Below are 22,256 nucleotides of genomic sequence, written 5' to 3'. Positions count from 1 at the left end.
ACAAATTGAGTGTCTGCTGGGAGTCAAGCAGCATGATAGGGGCTGTCTGGATATATTCATTCATAAAGAACGTGTGAATGCATGTGTTTTCTTTTTAAAAGGCATAAAACAAAAAGAACTTATTGTTGAATTTCACAGCATCCTCTGCTATTAAAGCTGAAACACTGTCAAATTAAGACAAATATTTGATTAACAAGGAAGAACAGAGGCACTGTATCCTAAAAGACATACTGGAAAGGTACACAAGAACTTGGAATAAGGCATATTTTTTTTTAACTATAAAAACTTTGTATGGCTCTCTAAATAAACTCCATGTGAAACACTTGCTATACTCCACTGATGCAATGCGTTGCCAACTTAAAGTAACAAAATAAGTTTCGAGAGCTATTACTTGAAGCGACTACACACATGTGTGCATATATAGAAATGCAGATGACCATCACAAATTACTTTGCCAGGCACTGGTTTCACATGGGTGTATAGAGAAGAAACCCAGTCTTTCTCCACCTGGTGTTTAGAGTCTAGTCAGGAAGGACGATCCTCACATTAGACTATAAAGAAATATAAAGAGTGGTATGTGCCAAGAGCTTTTACAGATGGGAAGGTAATGGGGTTGATGAGCTACATAGGGCAGTCAGGAAGGCCTTTCTGAAGGAGAGAAAACCAACGGACGAAAAGGAGCTTTTCTTGTTGGAGGAGGAGGAAGGGGAAGAAGGCACATTCTAGCAAGGCTGAAATACTGAACAGAGGCCATTGCCACTTTAGAGGAATAAATAAGAGGAAGCATGTCAATCAACAAGGGAGAGGGGTCATCTAGAGTTTTGTAGACCATGATAAGCAGGCAGATAGATATCTTCAGAGGTTAAAGGAAGCAATTGCAAGGTTATAGGCACAGAAGAAGCATCGTTAAATGTATGTTTTAGTCACTTGGGACTTTAATGGTTTCTGTATTGAATAACGTCATTCCCTTATGAGATCCAAAAGAATGTTCACATCTTAAGGAAACAAAATTCAAAGGTATTATGATAAGTAACAAAATTGCAGCCAGTATTTATCGAGAGTACTTAATGCAGTACAAAATTATCTTATCATTAATAGCTTCCATTTGGTTGAATAAATATGCATAGTTAACTTTTACTTTTTACAGAGTATTGTTTTCTATCTTTTCTCCTATTTTTCTTCACTGTTTAAGTAGTAAAGATAAAGCAAAAGGAAATACAACACAGGTAAATAATTTAATAATGAATTGACCAGAAAAATATAATATTTAAATTAATTTCCTCAAGTGAAAGGAGCCTAATCCTTGAGGAGAAGATGTCTATGACCAAGAGGAAGAATCTTGCCCCAAGTTCAAGGCCAGAAAAACCCACAACAGGATTCAGATTACAAAGGACAAAAGACAAGACTCAAAATCTAGGACTTAGAACCTATGGGAACTTCAAATAAAGATCCTTCCTAGCAAAACTATATTTGAATATCTCCAATGGGAGATAAACTCCTAACTTCAAAATTGTACCAAAAAACTGTTACGTCTATGAGGTTCAATCCTACAGACAAAAACGGATTTATCAGAATGGTTAAAGATCAAAACATACCCAGGAAACAGCCTACTGAAGATATACCACATAATCTACTGAGTCATGCAAATTAAACACACAAACAAACTTCAGGAAGCACACTCACAAGCTCTGATCAAACTTCACCCCTAGACAGTTCTAATGAGTTCACTGCCCACTTCGGCAGTAAACTTATGGCTTCCTTGACACGGTGGGGTCTCTGTTTGAAATCTGTGAGGGGAATCCCTTCCCGATAAAGTAAGACTATCAATCGCCACTGCTCCTACTACCAAAACTGGTGTTTTCTACAAAACCAAAAGTACAAAAAGTAATAAAAATTCCAAAGTCCAAAACTTCTACAGAATTACAGTCAAGCTACTTCAAGAAAAAAAGACAATTCTAGGGCAACAGGAAGGAGAGAGTACCAACAACGCACAATAGAAAAAATACAATTACCTAGGGTACCTTGCAACAAAATATTTTAAAACAGCAGAATCTCAGTTCTTGTTGGAGTATTTAAGAGTGTAGACTCTGGAAATGCCTGAATTTCGATCTTGGTTCTGTATTTTATTCTATGTGTGACTTCAGAAAATTTACTAAACTTGCCCCCAATGTCTTCATCTGCAAAATGAAATAACAGTGCCTCTTGATAGGTTCTTATGAATATTAAGGAAATAATACCTGTAGTAGGTAAATAAATAAGTAAGGGTCAACCAGTATAAATCCCCAAATTAAATAAAGCCCCTCTCTTCTGTGTGAATCTATGGTCTTTGTGCAAAGGAGTTTAAACCTACAAATTAGCATTTTGGTATCATTCTTTTCCATTTCCCTATGTATCTTAACCATGATGAACATCATTCTGAAAACCAAGTTTATTTCCTAGATGATGCATTGCTTTAAGACATGACAGGTAGAATATATTCTATGCCTTTTCTGCTTCACCTAGTGGCGTTCAATAGCCTGAAAGAATGAGGAATTTAGTAGTTTGCTTAATTGTCTAGCTTTACTCTTTTCATTAATAGACCCAGAATCTTAAGATCCTTAATCACAAAAATAGAACAAGGCATTACCTGTATTTTGTTAAAGGCTTGGGAGGTGGAGATGCCTTGAATGTATTCATTAAGGTGGTTTAGAATCATATCTAGTAATATAGCTCAGTAATTCAGATTATGTGCCTTCAATATCGACTTATTCTGCAATCTAGAAATGTCCTTGAGTCATCCTATCCCTCCACCAAATAAAGACAACACGTGCAACCCTTACCCATACTTAACTGGTATGTCCTCTTAAAAATACAAACGCTTTGGGTCCCTGCCCAGGCACTGAATTCCTCACAAAGTATCACACTCAGAGGTGTCTGGGGCTTCTAGGTTCTCTGATTCCAAGTTCCTGTCCCAATGGACGACCCCTGACTCCTTTGCAGGTCTCAGCAAGAGCTGTTCTGATGTACCCCATAGAGGAGCTTCTGATCTGACTGTTCCAGGCAAAACCTTCCTCAACACGGGTGCTGGAGAACCGTCAGAGATCAGTAGGGATGAACATAAAGCAAAAAAACAAAAAACAACAACAACCCCCCCACCCAACTGCAGAGCTAAGTTCTCGGTGAGAACCAAGTTTTACAGTGAAAAGGAAAACACATTTTAACAGGAAGGATATTAAAATAAAGTTGTAATAGTAAGCTCAACTCACACACCTTTTCTTTTGAAGAGTTCAAAGCACTCACACATATCTGATCTCATATTTCACTGAAGTTTATAAAGCCCATTTTACAGATAAGTAAAATGGAGAAATGGTGACCTGTTCCTTGAATCTACATGGAGTCAGGAACACAAGGCTTCCTCCTTCCAGATCAATGTTCTATTTTGCTATCCTTCATGGCCAAAATTTTTAACTTTATACAGAAATCAGTGAAACCACTGACAGTATGGAAAATGAAAACGCGAGAGGAAGGGAAACTGATCATCTGACAGCAGAAGACACTGACTACAGTAATGGTTTGCAAAACACGCAGAGTTTCTTAGCAATACAGAGTCCAAGGCACCTCCCGTTACCCTATGCCATCAGGATCTCTAAGGCATAACGTGAGAATCCGAATCTTTAGCAAGGTCCCCAGGTGACACCAATGCAGGGGTCAGTATCTATGAACTACATCATTAGATATATTGTGGGGGTTTTTTGTTGTTGTTTTGGGTTTTTTTTAAGATTTTATTTATTTATTTGACAGAGAGAGAGAGACAGTCAGTGAGAGAGGGAACACAAGCAAGGGGAGTGGGAGAGGAAGAAGCAGGGTCCCAGCAGAGCAGGGAGCCAGATGCGGGGCTCAATCCCAGGACCCTGGGATCACGCCCTGGGCCAAAGGCAGACCCTTAACAACTGAGCCACCCAGGCGCCCCGAGATATATTGTGGTTCTAAACAACGTGATAAACACACTCACAAGGCATCCTCCCCCCACCTCCGACTTTAATAGAACACAGGTAATGCCCTTACTAGCTTTGTTATTTAAAATCTTAAGATTCTGGGTGTAACAACTATTAATGAAAAGAGAGTAAAGCTTGACAATTAAGCAGTAAACTGCTAAACTGCTCCATCTTTCAGGCCCTTGAGCACAACTAGGTGAAGCAGAAAAGGCAAACTGCTACATAGGACTCTGGAGACCAGAAGGGCTTCTTTCTCCCTGTAGTATCAGTCTTAAATAAATGATAGAAAATATTTTAAAAAGATAATACTCTACTTTCAAAAGCTTAGAGCCATATAAACTTTTTAATAACCTACACTAACATTTAGAGCAGTGTTTCTCCATTCTAACATGCATAGGAATCACCTGGGAATCTTGCTGAAATCCAGAGTCTGATTCTGGAAGTCTGGGATGGTACCCAATACTCTGTATTTCTTATAAAATCCCAGATGATTCTGATGCTGTTGGTCCAGACCATACCGTAGTAAATAGCAAGAATCAGGAAGCCATGGTCAGAAAGAAATTCAAGATGGGTATTAGTATGGAACAAACTCCCAGCACTTCACAGAACATCTTCAAATGAATTCTTTACGATGGGCAACATCATCTTCCCTCGTAAAGCATGTACAACATTACCCACCTCTGAGACTCAACACTAACAGCTTTGGAAGTTAAAACTACAACTATAGCATTGTCAAGCATAATCCCCAAACAAGAATTCATGTCTTGTTTTTTTTTTAATTTCACTGTTTGGGGATCGTCTTTTTTAGTGCTAGGCCATTTGTATACATTAACCCTCAACAATCACACCAAGTACGTATTCCCATTCCTCTTTCATGGGATAAGAATCTGAAGCAGACAAGTCAATTCACATAGAATAATACGGAGGACATGACAGTATTTAGCACTTGTCCACGGGTCCTCTTTCATGGGTGCTGTTTGGTAGCTGACGCAATGTTACTCGCTGATTCAGGAATTAGTTCCTGAAAGATGTACATATATTCTCTGATGTGTGTCATTCTCTCCATAATTACTGAAAAGACCTTCAACATAATGCCATGTCCCCTACACATAAAAATAGACTATTTTAATCCCCAGTATAAGAAACATTATAGAACAATACAAGTTTAATCACTGTGAAAATACATTAGTTTGGACTCGCCTCTGACCTACAAAATGAATTTCATTTTATCAGCAATAATAGGAAAGCCTCGAAGAAGTTCAAGGAATCTTCCTTACATTTCCCAAGATCCACACTCTCATCCATATAGACTTCCCAAATGATTCAACCCAAAAGTAAGCCTACCACCCTCTGAACTACCCAAACCTCTGTTTTCTTCTGAGGACTTTTCCCACATTGCCTTTTACTAAAATCCTGTGTATGTTCTAGTTTACGATTATATTGTAATTGCCTTAAGATAAAGATCAATGTTCACACATCTCTCTATCCACCCCCACCCAGAACATTCAGTAGTAAATAAATACTTATTAACAAAAGGGATAAACCACCACAACTCTGAGGATGTTCAGGATGCTGGATTTAATATGCAGAATCATAAAGTAGCAGAGAAATATTAAGAAGAAATACACAGATATTTCATAGACGGTATATTTTGAGTGGCTTTTCTGAATAAACTCTTCATTATTTAAAAACTCCTAGAACTTCTGGCTACATTTAGCCAAACTTCTTTTTAATACAAATATATGTTTTGCATTAATTTAAATTCTATATTCTCCTGCCAAATGCATAGCAAACACTCTTCTCATGCTACCTAAGGAAAAAAGATGTCATTTTGTAGGTCTCCCTAGCACAGGATTGCCAGATAAAACACACAATGACAACTTGAATGTCAGTGTAAAAAGACCAAGTATTTTAGTGTAAGTATGTCCCATGCAATCTTTGGGATATATTTACACAAAATCAGTATGTCCCATGTACTATTTTAGACAACAAGGACATGAATCAAAGAAATTCGATAGAAAAGCTAAATCCTCCCTTGCCTCCAGAGAAAAGTACAAGCTGCCTAACAAAAGACCACATCATACTTAATTCAGGTGACTTAAAAGTTCTGTGAAAAAAGATGTTTTATTCCTTATCCTATTTAACAGAATTTTCATGTGCTATAAAAACGCATTTATTTCAGTTTTATTCATATTTCAACATACAGTGGTCTTAGCAGTAGTGTTTCATTCATTAGCAGAGATTACATATTATTTTCAAAATTCATAAAAGGCTGAGATTTTCTAGATCCTAGAAAAAGATCAGCTCAAAGATGCTATTCTATCATTACCTTACTCTGATAAAACCGCTATATTTCTATTTTCGTAATAAACCAGCCCACAGGATATGTGAAGTCATATCTGAGAGATGCTTTTTCTCCTCTAAATGTAAACTTCCAGAGATTTCTGCCAGCATTTAAAAAGCTCTCCTCTACCAAACAGCTGTACTTCTTAACCACCAAAATCTGTTCCTTCTTCAATGACCAAACAGAGCATGGAAGTAAATGAGTACATCATAAATACTAATCGATTAGACTTCGAAAGGTATTTTTGGTAATTATGGAATCTAACACCTACAGACAAATCACCACAGAAGAGTAAATGAAGGTGGTTTAATTTATATATAGATCAATAGATCTGGTATCTAATAAAGTTAGTCATTTCTGTAATACACACTTTGCTAGTATCAAGGCCTCTAACATGCAGCACTTGAGGTTACGGACACTGGAGAATGAGGGAATGAAGAGCAGGTGAAGAGAGTATCTGAGGCACAAAGACAAAAAAAGGAATTACAGGTGAATAACCAGATCGATCAACTTTTAGAAGCTGGAACTGTAATAATATTCAGCCTTAGTTAAGTACTGAGGAGCAGGCTACAAAACATGAGATCAACTGAACTCTGAGGGAGATTCCATTTGATCCACTCATCTCGTATTTTTTAAGCTGAAATAATCTAATTAGTGTTTACTCATTTGTAATAACTGGTTTTCTTAAGGGGTATGGGGTCATTTCATTTTCAAGTGGTAGAAGAAAATACAACTAATGTCATATCTGAAAAATTTCAATTTATTATTCACTGATTCACTTTCAAAAAGAAGATATCCTTTACCAAATGTTAAAGGAAGACGAACCTCCCCGTAAAATAGAAAGTGAGTAAGAATTGGGAAACGATTTCTATGAACTGATATGAACTAAAAATCATGGCTAAACTTTATTTTATCCCAGGAATTGATTATAGTTCTTGTACAAAGTCTTCAGGACCATTAAATCCAAAATTCTAATAATATATACAAATAAAGATAGTGCCGACTGTGGGTTATTTTCTTAAAGGACTGTAATATCCTGGGTAATGTTCTGTCTCACAATGGGAATTCTCAACTTGAACTATTAGGTCCATTTCAAAGTATTACAGGCGACTGATTTATTAGGTATTGTTTAAAAGAACATGTCACCTAACATACACAAATCTAAATGTAACCATCGGAGCCCTCACCCTTTGAGAAACTCCGTGCTAATGCACTATCTACTTGGCTTTTTCAGATGTGTTGATAATTAAGTGCTTATCATAAAATCTGTTCTTCAGAATTAGCAGAGCACACGGTCCATGATCATTTCTGTGCTCTGTTAAGGCAGAAATCGAGCAGCAGCGACCTTAATTTGACCAGCTATGGTATCCAATGTGACTTCCTTCAGCCCGAGTTATATAATGTCTATAAGAATCAAACACTGTTTAAACATTTTTAAATGCATTCATAAATCTCCATTGGACAGATGGCTGTCATCACATACACTACCAAAAATTAATGTCTGTTTTTTCACATTCTAGGTAACAAGCAGGTAGACAATGATAATATTAATGATTTTTAAGTAGTTATTTACTCATAAAGGGGATTGAGCATTTATTCAAATATTTATTGGACTTTTGTACTGATGAAAATTGATGTTCCATTTTCATTTTAAAATGTTATCATATAATGTTAGTCATACACACATTCTACATATATGTATGTGTATGTATAAATATATATACACATTCATATTTAGGTTTACAAAAAATAAAAACTGGAGCATAATTATAGAATATGGTTATATATAAGTATATATATATATATATTTTTTTTTTTTACCTCCTGTGTGTGTTGGTGTATATACACATACAGAGAAATACAGAGAGATCCATGTATGTATATATGTATATACATATATACAGAGAAAGAGACGATACAGAGAAAATTACATTTATGGTACAGTTCCATATATGTACATGAATGTATATGAATATATACAGTATATACATGAATACACAAACACACACATATAATGAATATACGTAGTTTTGTTTTGCTACTTTCTGAACTCACATAAAATGGTATCCAGCTGCAAACAGTCTTCACTTTGTTTTTATTTAGCCAAAATTGTACTTATAAGATTCATCTATGTCATATTCAGCTGTCATTTATTCAAATTCACTACTGTGTAATATTCCACTGTATGAAAATCTACCAAATTATTTAATGACAATAGCTATCATTATTAGTTGGTATTTTTTCCATTTTTTTTTTCTTTTTTAAGAGGGAGACAGCGTGTATGTGTGCCAGTGGGGTGGGAGGTGCAGAGGGAGAGGAAGAGAAAGAACCTTGAGCAGGCTGTCCACGCCCAGCAGAGCCAGATTCAGGGCTCGATCTCATGACCCTGAGATCATGACCTGAGCTGAAATCAAGAGTACAAGGCTTGGGGCGCCTGGGTGGCACAGCGGTTAAGCGTCTGCCTTTGGCTCAGGGCGTGATCCCAGCGTTATGGGATCGAGCCCCACATCAGGCTCCTCCGCTGTGAGCCTGCTTCTTCCTCTCCCACTCCCCCTGCTTGTGTTCCCTCTCTCGCTGGCTGTCTCTGTCTCTGTCAAATAAATAAATAAAATCTTTAAAAAAAAAAAAAAAGAGTCCAAGGCTTAACCAACTGAGCCACTCAGGCACCCCTGCTGATTTTGGTTTTGATTTTTGTTTTGGTGGTGCTACTTTCAAAAACTACTACTGCGAACATTTTTACACAGATTTGTAAGTATATCTATGAAAGAAATCTTCCTCTGAGGAGTGTAATTATGCTGCCAATAGGAATATGAGCATCTCATATTGCCAGAACTTGCCAATTCACTTTATGCAGTCACATGTATTGACCATTTTTACTCTTTATAATTTTTTTTTAACATCTATGTTTTCTGAGATAAAGTCACCACCTTTTTTATTTGGTTAGTATTTGCCTTATATAACTTCATCTATTCTTACCTTCTTGTTACTGAGGCCCAATTTAATTACACTGAGTCAAAGGATATGTTCTGTATGATACTTTTTTCTGAAATCGGTTTCTTTTTGGCTGAATGTGTCAATTTTTCGAAGTATTTTATATCTGCTTGGAAAGCATGTGAATTCTCTAAATGTTGGATGCACAACTGATATATTTTTATTAAATCAAGCTTGTTAATTTGCTGTTGTAATCTTTTATATTTTCAAAATTTTTTTCTGTTCAACCTTTAATAAGAAAGTTTGCTTAAAATCTATCACTGTGACTGTGGTTTGTCATATTTTCCCTGTAGTTGTCAATCAATTTTTATTTTACGTATAGATTTGTTTATATTTTATATATTTATAATTGTTGTATCTCCTTCAAGAAGTGAACCTTATCATATGTATTCACTTTTCCCTTCTATGCTTTTTGTCTTAAAATCTAAATTGCATGAGATTAATAATGCTATCTCAATATTCCTTTGGTTTATGTTGCCTATAACTCAGTCTATTTTTTTTAAAGATTTTATTTATTTTTTTGATGCGGGGCTCAATCCCAGGACCCTGGGATCATGACTTGAGCTGGAGGCAGATGCTTAACTGATTGAGCCACGCAGGTGCCCCTCAGTCTATTTTTGTTAACAAGCTCTCCATAGACTATATTTTGAGTGTGTATCCTATGTAAACAGCTTAGAGTTGAACTTTCTTTTTTAATAAGTCTGACAATACCTTTTAAGTGGAAAATTTAATCCACCCAGGTTCATTAAGATTTCTGATAGCTGTCTTTTTTTTACCATCTTACTTTTAAAATTCTATTTACCTATACATTTTTCCTGTGTACCCTCTCTTGCCATTTTTTAAGAAAATATAATTTTATCCTGTTGTTCCATTCTTCTCTATAGCTTCAGAAGTTATATACCCATTTCCTATTCTTTCACTGGTTATCCTTAAAAGTTTTCACGTATGCAGAGCAAAGTTCTAACTCACTAACTCCAGACAGTTCAGGGGCTTTAAGGCACCTTATTTCTGATCACTTTCCCTACAAACTCACATAATTGTTTTACCCAACACCTTAGTCTGTCTCCTTTTCATTAAGTAACTGCATAAGTAAGACAGGCTATGGTTGTCTAGAATTACCCACAGTTCCCTGGTCTTTGCCAATGTGAAAATATCTTTACTTTCCTTGGAAAATTGTTTTCACAATTCTAGGTTGACTATTTTTGTGTTTTGTTTTGTTTTGTTTTTTTCCTTCAAAACCTTGAATAGAATTCCTCCCTATTCTGGTTTCCATCGATGCTGAAAACGTCTGCTGTCAATCTAATTGTCTTCTAAGTAGTTGATACGTTGTTTCTCTCTAGGGGCTCTAAAAGGCACTTTAGTTTTTACTACAGCATACACATGTCAATGACTGGATTTATTTGCATATATCCCTGTTTAGTATGACCTATGCTTTTTTGCATCTGTGTGCTTATGTCTTTCATCATTCAGTTCTAGAAATCTTCTGTCTCCTCAAATACTATTTGCCTATATTCCATTCTCTATATTCTTTTCTCCTGGGACTCTAATTAGATGCAGGTTAAAACAGCTTATTACGTTTCTATAACCTACTATCTTTTGACACTTTCCATCCCCTTCCCCTCTTTTAAATATTCTGGATAATGTCTTCAGATTTAACTTGTGATTAATTCATTTGCCTTCTATCATTTGTCAATCTCTTCTTAAACGTATCCACATTTTAAGTTTGAATAATTATATTTTCAATTCAAAAATTACTATTTGTTTCTTTTTTGAACATTTCTAGTCCTTTATTGTCTCATGGAGTTTGATCAATTTGTAAATCTGATTTTCATTTCTTTAAATACTTATTATTTTTTATAACCTAAAAGTATATTTTATAACTTTCTTATAACTAAAAGTATATTATATTCTTATAAATTATCATTTTCCTGGGTATCTAAAGCCATTATTTGCATTTCCTACTGATTTCCCATAGAAAGGTTTCTATCCCTTCCTGTATGGTTAATTTCTATAATAATGAGCTCATCTAAGGTTTATCTTCTGCCACAGATATCATGGAGGTGAACATTGGAGTATTTCATATAGACAAATTTGTGTTTATTTCTGACAGGAGTCAGAGGAGACTCCAAATGTGGAATCACTTCGGCCACCCTCAAGGTGCCAGCTTAAAGCGAAACAGACTCAGCAGCCTCGCTGTCAGTGACTCCGCGCGTAGTCTCCTGACTGACTGTACATCAGAACTGGTATTTGCCTCAGCACAACCTCACACACCATGCTTGCTCTTCACTTCTCCCCAGTCTGGGTTTAGTCCACTCTTGGTGAAGGGAAGACGAGAAAAGCTTCAGAAATTTCTCTAGTTCATGGGAGTCTAGCAAGGCATGGAAAAGTATGTTTTATCTACTGTAGTTGTTTTGTGAGGAGACAGTACTCCTACTTACTCTGGAAACCTGTTATAACACAGAAAATTCTGATGAGGAGAATGGTAGTTAATCATAGAGAATGGGGACACTGTTTAATTAAAGAACAAATAATAAAATAAACAGTGTGGGAAACAAATTCAGGAATAGAGCCTAATAAGTCAGTCAAATGTGAGCTACGGGTAACATAAGTAAATATGAAACATTAAGAAAAGAGAATTGACCAAGTTCCAGTTACTGACTGATTAATGTTTCCAGTTCAACCAAGATTAAACCTGATTCTTCTTGAAAATGCCCACCGAGTGGAATCCATACCAGTGTTTTCCCTCATAACTCTCAATCAACTCTCCTGCTTCTCAGCTGTAGTTTTTTTTTATAGCTACCTGATTTCACATATTTTATAGATCTTAGCTTCTACTACCTTTTTTACTACACCATAAGTCTAATACATAAAGCACTCAAAAGCCTAGAATATTCCCTAGTTATAACAGAATTATGGAGAAAGTTTCCCAAGATGTATAATATGAATAAACATAAATTTAACCAGAAAACTATTCTTGTGATATGGTGAACTTATTCTCTTAGACTATCTTCAAAATGTAACATGTGGGGAAAATGCTTTGGTAACAGAACAAGTTCTTAGCATCCATAGGACTATCTCCTTTCACATCCCTAGAACCTCCACTGTTGTTCAACTTTCAGTAGAGTTCCTTAAGTGTAGGTCTCCAAACTGCAAATATTTCTACAAGAACTCATAAACAGATCAGAGAAAAACTACTCAGTACCTTAACCAGGACCACATAAATTACAGTAGGTTTTAAAAATAAGTGCAGGAGTGGGGCTCCTGGGTGGCTCAGTCAGTTAAGAGTGCCTTCGCCTCAGGTCATAATCCTGAGATCCTGAGATCAAGCCTGGTGTCAGGCTCCCCACTCGATGGGGAGTCCACTTCTCCTTCTGCCCCTCCCCCTGACCTGTGCACTCTCTCTCTCTTAAATATATAAATAAAATCTTTTAAAAAAGAAAATGCAAGAGGCTTTTAATGCCTTAGGAACAAGTACTGTTCAGTTTTCTCATCTAAAAAAATGCTAAAAGGTTGACTTAAATTCAAAATGCACAGACAATTGTCATTTGGTGTGGAGCCCTAAATCTTCAGAAGGGTTTCAAGACCATATAATAGTCTGAGATTAAACTGTAACTTACCATGGAGATCTTGGCTTATCCTTAACGACTGCAAAGTCAAAAACTCACAGGCATTTCATTTACTTACAGATCTACTCACTGAACACTTATTAGCCATTCTGGCACTGGGCTAACTTGTGTAGATACGGCAATGAACAAGACAAGACTAGTCTCTGCGCTCTAGAGCTTATTTTCATTACTATTAACTAAATTCTGAGATTATTCAGTAATATTTTTATTCAGACTTTAATTTCTTGGGAGATTTTTTTTGTTTAACCAAACCATATAGAAACTCTGTTTTTCCAGACACATTTTCAAGCAATGGCCTCAGCTTCCTCAAAAAAAGCCACTCATGCAAGGGATCTGGTATCCAGATGTATCAGTGTGAGTGTGTGTGTGTGTGTACGCATGTGGTGTGGTGTGGTGTGGCTAATTTCCTCACGATGAAGGAAAGCCTCCTCTTTCAAAAACAGAATGGATTACCTAATTTTTATACCACCTAAAAAATGTATACGGCACACTAGTAAAGCTCAGGAGGAAGCTAATGTCTGCTAGCCCAAAAATAAATTAGCATGCGGCGAACATCAGAGGAGCCAGAAACACTCACTATAAGTGTGAACACATATTTGATTGCAGGACTGTGTCTTTCCTAGGGCTGACCTTATAAATTAAACAGTGTAAATCTCAAGGAAGTGTTTTCTGAACATTTAGATTCACTGTGAACATTAGGATGCCCTTCAAATTAACATCTAACATTATTAGCCTATTGTTGGACATGAACTGCTTCATTACTGGTGACTGACAAAACACACACACTCATACTGACACACAACTTCTAGAAAGAATGGGAAGAACTGTTTGAAATCTTGGGATGGGAAGATTTTTAAACTAGGATACTGAGTCTACACAGGGAAAAACATTTAAAAATAATAAATAAAGCTCTTCACTTTGATTCTTAGAGGCACAATAACAAGCAAGCACCCACTGGGCACCAAGTAACATCTGAACATGCTACATTACCAGGATTTTGCTAAACTAATTCCCACTCATACAACCAAGTCTCAGTTTAAATGCTTCTTCCTCAGGGAGGCATTTCCTCATCTAACATATTGGGCTATGTGGTCTTTCTATACAAATACAGTGGTCTCTACTTCACCTGTTGTGACACTCGTACCGGTAATGATCTGTTAATGATTTCCCTATTAAACTGTAAGTTCCATGTGGGCACAGACTATATTTGTCTTGTTTTCTCCTTTATCACCAACGCCTGGCACAATATGTATTTTTGGGGGTAATTCGTTGAAGAACGAATACACAAAAGAAAGAAAGAGATGTATCTTAAAAACATCTTTAGAAAATAGGAAAGATTAACTAGGAAATGTAACATTTATAAAGAGAATAGGATGAAAGTGAAAAAAAAACAAAACATGACTATATCCTATATCTCTGTTTATGGACTTGAAATAACTGAAGTGCTTTAGCTGCTCAGAGGAGTGAGCACACAGAAATCCAAAGTCACACATCTTACAGAATTCTCACCTTCAGATTACTGTTTCTTTGCGAAACAAGGATGTTGCTCAATTTTTTTTTAAGCCAGAAGAATGTCCAATCTCATTTTAAAAGAAAAATGAGCAACGTGTTCTCAAGCTGATTGTTCCCCAGTTGGAATAGAGAAGAGAACACATTATAATGGCACCTTTCACTTGCGAGCTGCTCCATCAAAAAATTACGGGATGTGGAGTCATTCAGCAAGGACAAATACACGAATTGTGGTAAATGAGTGTACTCATCAGCATTACCACCACCACTGCAAACTGTAAAATACACTCAGTAAACGGTAGAAAACAGGTATGAAGCGTAAGGGTAAATGGTCTGAAACAAGTGACCAAATTAAAATCCATGGTTACCGCGTCTATAAATACATAATCTGCAGTTTTATGAACGATCTTTTATGTTTACTTGTCCTGTAACTTCCCCAAGTCACCACAATCATTCCCGATTGTGGGATCTGGGATCAGCCCTCTGGATTCTTTCGATCATTTTTTTTTTTTTTTACATTATCCCCCAACGATGGCTTACCTGTAGTGTCGGGAAATCTCTTCTTCCACCTGGGTAATGAAATCACATTTGGTACATGAGTGTTCTTTGCTTTCCTTGACAGCCGGCTGCCCATCCGATCCTTGCAGGTGATTGGCTTCCTGTTTGACCTCTGATGCTTGGGACTCATGGGCGCTCTCGTAGTGGAAGAGGAGCACATCTACGTCAGGGGTGGAGAACGAGCACTGGTGGCACTGGTGTTTGACTCGCGAGCTTCCGGCTGCCCCCGGAGACAAGTGCAAAAGCAAGAGTGCACAGTGGGAACAATTACTTTTTCTACAAGCAAATGGGTAAGTAATTTCTCCAAGGTGCTTTTCTGGGCTGCAAAGGCCTCTGGGACAGAAGGGACAGTGTTTAATGGTACATTTATGAATGTTATGGAGCTGCTGATAGTGACGAAGGAGTGGCCCCACTACAATGACGTCGGGGCCGTGGCTTTTGGAGTATCTAAAGTCACAGAACTGACAGTTATAGCTCGTTACCATATTATCCTCTGCTCCCTTGCTGGAGAAGTCCTTCTTTTTAGCCCCACTAGAGCCCTTGTCTGCCTTGGTCATTGGCTCCCCTTCTGCACTTTTGGCTAGATCATTCTGATTAATGACAGAGCCCCTGGAAAGCTTATCATTCAACTCTGGGTTAAGGCCGCCTGACTGCACTCCTCCGTGCTGTTTGCCATAATGTTCTAGCAGTTTAAGTGAGCTAGACGACTCACAGCTGAAACTACAAAATTTACACCAGTAGTAACTGGTGGCCTCTGTACCATTCTGTCTCGAAGAATCGAGGGGCTTGATGGGCACTGAATAGCCAACAGGAGTGTCATCTCCCGTCTTGACCGTGATCTTGTCCTGCCACTTTCCCAAGTCTCCAGAATCACTGGATCGAAGTGCAGGGATGGATTTGTTAGAGTTTTTCTCTGAAGGTTTTGTACCCTCAGAGGAGGGGAGAGAAGCTTTTATTTTGTTCGGGTGCGTCTGAAGAAAATGTTGTTCTAGTTCAGTTGAGGAGTTGCCCATATAAGTGAAATTGCAGAATTTACAGCGGAAGTACTTGGTGTTTCCCTGGCAATCTGGTGTTTTCCGTCCAATGCCAATGAATGTTCCACCTGAAGTGACCTGGTACAGAAGAGATGGATGTTACTTAAAAGGTATCTCTGTAGGAGGGAATAGGGGACATTGCCAAGTATTCCACATCAAAAAATACAATAGTACTTCAGCTTATTAGGAAATCACTTGAATAATCAGAGCCAAAGAAATGCACTCTTCATTTCTCAACAGCTACTCCTTGAGAGGCTCATTATGCTAAACATTTTTGGCCAAAGTAACAGATAAAGATAAGTAATAAGAGTATTATAACTAATTCAATGGATTTAATAAATGCTTTTCTTAAAAAGCCAAGAAAACAATTTTTAAGTAAGTAGGTTTTACTACTATCTCCTTCAAACCACATGCTTGCAGAAGCATCTAAATCACAGGGGATGTCTTCTCATGAAGTTAAGGGTTGCTGTCAAAACTAGAGGCAGTTGCCTAGAGATTACTCAATGCAGACGTTCTCCAAGGAAATCCTCTGTTCAGTTCCTATAGCAATGAAGCTTTGGGCAGAGATGAAGGCTACCTTTTGGGTAAAATAAAGATGCTAAAATGACCACACAAAATGCCTTATAATTAAAGCCCAAGCACGCATTAATAGACCAAAAATGAAATGAATGCAGTGGACCTGAAGTCTTGGTGAAGAGGGTCTAATGTAAAAAGTTCAAAATGTTTCCCAATCTAGGATAAAGGAAAAGAAGAAAACGTTCCAGGGCCTCGTTTGATCAAGGCTCTGTCTCAGTGAGTCATGGGGATGTTCAAAGGCCAAAATAAAATAATCCCACCACAAAAATGATCATAGCTCTTCCTTCTATCCAAAATTATAAAACAGTATACAGCATTAAGGCAATGATGGCATTCAAAAGTCACTTTATATAAAATCCTTCCTCCTTCCTCAGTGTGCCCTGCAAAGGGCAGCTTAACTAAGCGCCACCACTGAGTTGCCAAAATTCCTGGTTTAAAACAGAGTTTTTGATAGAAATGCTCCAAAAAAGGGAGAGATTTCCTCGTCTAACTCTCAGAGAATTTCTGAGTTTTTCTAGCTGCCAGATGTAATAGAGTAAGCACGTGACATTATCATGTTCTGCCTTCAACAGCTGCTCAAAAATGACATGTGTGATCACTGCTCATAGCCAAATCACTCCATGAGAAAAGTCTCAAGCATCTCAAAAATCATTTAAGAGGTTCTACTTAATATGCAAATAATATTCCTTTAGCACACTGAGAAACACGCTTGCACCTCTATTGTACCGGACTCAGAACGCAGTCCGTTCTGCCACTTACAGAGAGGTTGTGAGCTTGATCAAAAGACTTAACCTGTCTGGCCAAGAGCTTATTCAGCTGGGGCCACCTCCACATTTGTTTCCAGTGTTACAGTTCCCGGAAATGCGCATGATCACAGAAACAGCTCAACACTTACTGCATATTAAGATAATAATTTACAAACGTCTCCCACAGCCTTTAATCGAAGGATGGCAATGTTTCACTTTGGGTGATGTCTACATCCACCATGGCAAGCACACAGACTTCAGTCTGTCCACAACAGCAGGGCATCATCTAACCAGAAGGGGAAGACGGGGGCACCCTCCCAGCCTCGGCTGCACGAGAGACGTCAAAGCCAGACAGCATGAGGATACAGCCTATGCACCCCTCTAACCTAGCACTTCAGTGACGAGAACAACTAAAATGTGCCCTGGGATGTAATCATATTGCAAAATCCCTCCGTCTATTTCCCACCGCACCTGAGGTGAGGACAAACCTTTTCAAAAACAAAACAAAGCATTTCAGTGGGATTCTATCAACTCTGGTACTTTGTTCAGGAACTTCAACTTCAATCAAAAGGGGCCAATGCAGAAGCATGCCCTTCTTCTCTAGTGTGAGTAAAACCAGTATACCAAAATTTTCTTACTTTAGCTACCATACTGCTTCAGAGCTGTCGATCTTCCTAATATAAAATGCTTTTAACTTCTGCTGGTAGAACAGGGATTCCTCAGAAGCCACAACACATCATCACTGTCTCTGATTTTGCAATCTCCAAGCTGCATATTCCTATCTACACTGCAAGGGCTGACCAAGGAGCACTTAGAGGCCTAAGGAATCCCTACACATACGATTTTGAAGCGAATCAGAGTTATTACTAAGCATCACAGCATCCCTTCCAATATTTGACAAAAACTTTAAAACTAAAAAAAGGATCCAAGCTAAAAATGACTACTATCAGGTGAAGAGACCATGAAAGAAAGGCTGTGTGGTAAACAAACAAAAACAGTAACAAAAACTGCCAGTATTGCATTTTGCTTTAGGATTAACTAAGTGACCATTGCAAACCTCATTAAATCTTTTAAGTCAGTGGTATTTGTGTGTCTACAGGTTGTGTTTTTTACCCAGGGAAAACCAGCCAGCTCCACTATCTAAGATGATCATTCAACATGCTCTTTCAAAACCACCCAAGCAAGCAAACAAAAACACAAGGATCTCATTTAATGACAAGAACAATAATATTGACACTTCTATAGGTTACCTATTTGCCTTCTTGGTAAACAGCAGTAAATCATATTAGTTTTCATATTACTTAAAGCTAGTACAGCCATTACAAAAATATGTAAAAAAATATTAAAAGCCAATTTTGGGAAACATTGTTACTTAGTGTTCTATTCCTTTGCTCTTTCAGAAAGATTGAAAGGCTACCCTCATGGCCATTTTTATACTTCCTTTGCAAAGAGATGTACACTTAAGTCATGGTGAAAGAAACTGGTGCATATCTTTTAAATGCCATTCTAAAATAAAACACAATTTATTATTTTAGGAGACCATACCTAAGACTACTGACCATATTCATTGTATTTTCATGACCCACAAATATAACTTAAAACAATTCTTTCCTAGGTTAAATACAAATACACAGCAAAAAACAGTTATACAAAAGAAGTGTTTGCAGCACCAGTTTCTTGAATCTTACTGCCAGGAAACAGCACCTCCATGTTCAGAGAATTACTTCAAACTTTTCAAATGGTTGAACCCAGAAAGGAGTAGGAAAAAGAATACCATTCCCTAGCTGTGACTATACTAAAAAAGAGATCACAAATAGAATAAAGACTGTAAGTTTCAATCTTTTTTCTTTTGCTAACCAGAAGTATAATTATAACCTGTTAATCCAGCAGTTCCTTTGACACGGATATCCATATTTTAAAATTTTTATTAAACTGTAAATTCTGTTTGGACCAAAAATTACACCTATTCATTCATCTAATTAGTAGCTACTGAGTATTTAGTTTGTGCCAATCTCTGGAATAGATACTGGAATACAACAGCGAGCAAGCTAGACCACATCTCTGCCTTTAAATTACTTATACTGGAAGATCAAGATTTGTAGGTAATATCCTTTACTCATTTGTATTAATCTTTACTTGGAATTGTTTGCTCCTAAGGGAAGTTCCAGAAGTTAAAGTCTGTGCAAAGACACATTATTTAACCCCCTGGCATCTCAATCTCCTCATCCTTGTGGATATAAATAACAGTGTACACCTCGCCATCTTACAGGATTACTGTGAGGATCAAGGGGAAGAATGTGGCTGAAACTGATTCGTAAACTCAAGATCAGTGCTGTCCAACAGAACGTTCTTAGATGATGGAAATGTTCCACAGTCCACCCTGTCCAACAGGGTAACTATGAGCCACATATGGCTACTGGACACTTGAAACAGGGCTAGTGCAACTGAGGAACTGATTTAAATAATTTTTATTGATTTTTCATTAATTTAATTTGAATTAACTGAAATTTAAATAGCCACATGGACCTAGCGTGTGCAATGTTAGCCAGCATATTCTAACAGCACTGTTCCCATGAATGGGATTATTATTTAATAAAATGGACTATCTAATTTAATTTCTCCTGCTAATGGGATGAAAAGGCTAAACAGTGGGAACATGGTGAAGTCATTCATTGACAAACTCATAAACTTGTCACTCCTCGTATTCTTAGCTGTAAATGAAAAGGTTCGATTCTGTGGTTACTAAGTTAATGCTTCTGTTTAACCTCCTTCCTGGACTGAAGGAATGATACTTTATTCACCCTTGGAAGTAAGCAGGGGCTCAATACACTTGGGCTGAATGAATGAAGTTATTGTGGGAGATGTGGGCACAGATGAAGATTTCTCACCAAGGCCCTTGAGTTACCTGGGATGGGAACGTGACTGCAATTCACACTCCCCTTATTGACTCAACCGGACACACTTGGGCTTCTTTAAAAAACTGAACAAAAGACATCTTTCACCCAAAGCAAATGACTATGGAGCCATTTGCTTGTGAATTATAGTAAAACAGAAACCCCTGACGTACCTGTTATAAAGGCATGAAAAAGAACAGATTTGGAATTTTTTTCACTGACGGAAGACTAGGATGGCTTTTTATTCCAGTTTAAGCTTAGTTTTAAAAACTATTCCTTCCATGTAAGTATGTTTCATGGCCTTTGTTTCTAATTTATTTATGTATGTCTTTTCACAAAAAAATGTTTCGGTGTAGAAGTTAAAAATATAAAAGGCTGGCTTTTTGCAAGGCCTTTAACCTTAATTCATTTACTTTCTTCTAATAATATGGAACAAAAACTGGTAAGAGTGATATCTAAAAGACTATGTCAAAGGAAAAGATTTTTTTGAAGCCTCAGAACTCTTGAAATGACACTTCAGGACATGTACTTCTTGTCAAGGGAACAAAAAGGGTTGTTTGAACTAAATACAAACTCTTCCTCAGATGTGGTTCATTTTCAAGTACTATAATTGATAGCAACAGAGACAATTAGGAGGGTACTAATTTAAGGGGACTTGAGGTTATGGGCTGATAGTCAAAACAGTAAAACCTTCACTTAATAAAAAGCTAAGTTGCTAAAAATCACTGCTCAAAGACTGAAGTTACAAATAGCTTGAAGAAATCTGTCAGGGCCGATCTCGGCTGAAAATAACTAGAGTCAGAATTAATGTGCTAATCCACACGGAATACTTCGGCATTGTAGAGTGCTTCAAAAAACAGTGCAGAATAGACTGTGTGCTGCAGTGATGGACCTTCGATGGAGACCAACCGTTTGGACAGTTTGTTCACAAATCTAACTGGATGGTGACCTTCTTCATCCCATGCGTTCCTGGTGTCACTGCAATAACTCCTGTAAACACCCTTTTCCACAAAATAAGCCACAAATCCAAAATTTTTTTTGAATTAGAACAGCCAAACAAATTTTTTTTTTTTGTGGGTGGCACCAAAACTTAAATTGGTACAAAGGGCGATTTTAAGGGTAAAGTCCTGCATATTTTAAATTATGTACATTTTTATTATCAGCTTTTGGATTACAGCCATCAATAGTCTACCCCCACAGGTTTTCTCACTTCACTCGGCATAATACTGAACTAAGTCTCTATGGTTATTTGGTATTTGGACTGACAAAATACCAATAAATCTTAAAGTCGGTCTCAAGAATTTGGGGGAAAAAAAGTCTTATGCGGAAAAATGCAAGGCAAGTGGATTATAAAGCTGAGTGCATTATCACAGAACTCCTCCCCGGCCTCTGACCCAACTTTGCCACTGGCCTAGGATGGAGAGAGGTAAGAATTGAGTGTTTGTTCTAAAGAGGGTCTTAAATGGGAAAACAAGAGAGTGGAATCACTGTGTTACATCCTTCCTCTAGGGAAGGGTGCTTTGTTGCATGCCTACTATGTGCCAAACACAGATGACCCACAGACAAGTGACAGAGTCCCAAACCCCGACACGTCTCTGGTCTGGTGCAGAAGGCTCAAGGCACAGAGATGACGACAGTGGAGGGCGCGCCTCTGCTGAGCAAGGTACCAAAGTTCCATGACAACACAGAGGAAAAGAACCTAAGTCACACGGACCGGTCAGCAAAGGCTTTCAGAAGGAGGTAACAACCAAGCTGCGGACTCATGAGTTGGCACTGGAGCAGAGCCTCAAAGGCAGTGACCATGGAAAGGCTTTTCAGGTGCAGGAAACAAAGTGAGTAAAGCACAAGACAGTGAAACAGTGCAAGCTGCTCTCGGGAAATGTGAAGGGAGATGGGGGGTGAGACAGAATTTGGAAAAGCAATGTCTTATTGGAGAGAGAGTTCTACTTAATTATACAAGTATAATTAAAATGATACACATTTTATAGAAAGCAGACCTATCCT

The 22,256-nt window shown here is 37.6% G+C and overlaps 1 protein-coding gene across 5 annotated transcripts in view; it reads right to left on the bottom strand.

Annotated features, from left to right (window-relative positions):
* Window positions 1-22,256, bottom strand: part of TRPS1 (transcriptional repressor GATA binding 1) — a 251,595-nt gene that overhangs the window by 173,896 nt on the left and 55,443 nt on the right. For all 5 annotated transcript variants that reach the window (XM_045805763.2, XM_045805764.2, XM_045805766.2 and 2 more), the window contains one exon: window positions 14,985-16,114. In XM_045805763.2, the coding sequence (XP_045661719.2) occupies window positions 14,985-16,114 (1,130 nt within the window). The remainder of the gene's footprint in view (window positions 1-14,984; window positions 16,115-22,256) is intronic.

The sequence above is a fragment of the Ursus americanus genome, chromosome 9, assembly GCF_024610735.1.
Source record: "Ursus americanus isolate L20-20 chromosome 9, mUrsAme1.1.p, whole genome shotgun sequence".
Lineage (NCBI taxonomy): Eukaryota > Metazoa > Chordata > Mammalia > Carnivora > Ursidae > Ursus > Ursus americanus.
The sequence above is the reverse complement of the archived record's forward strand: the minus strand, read 5'-3'. Positions and strand labels throughout refer to the sequence as shown.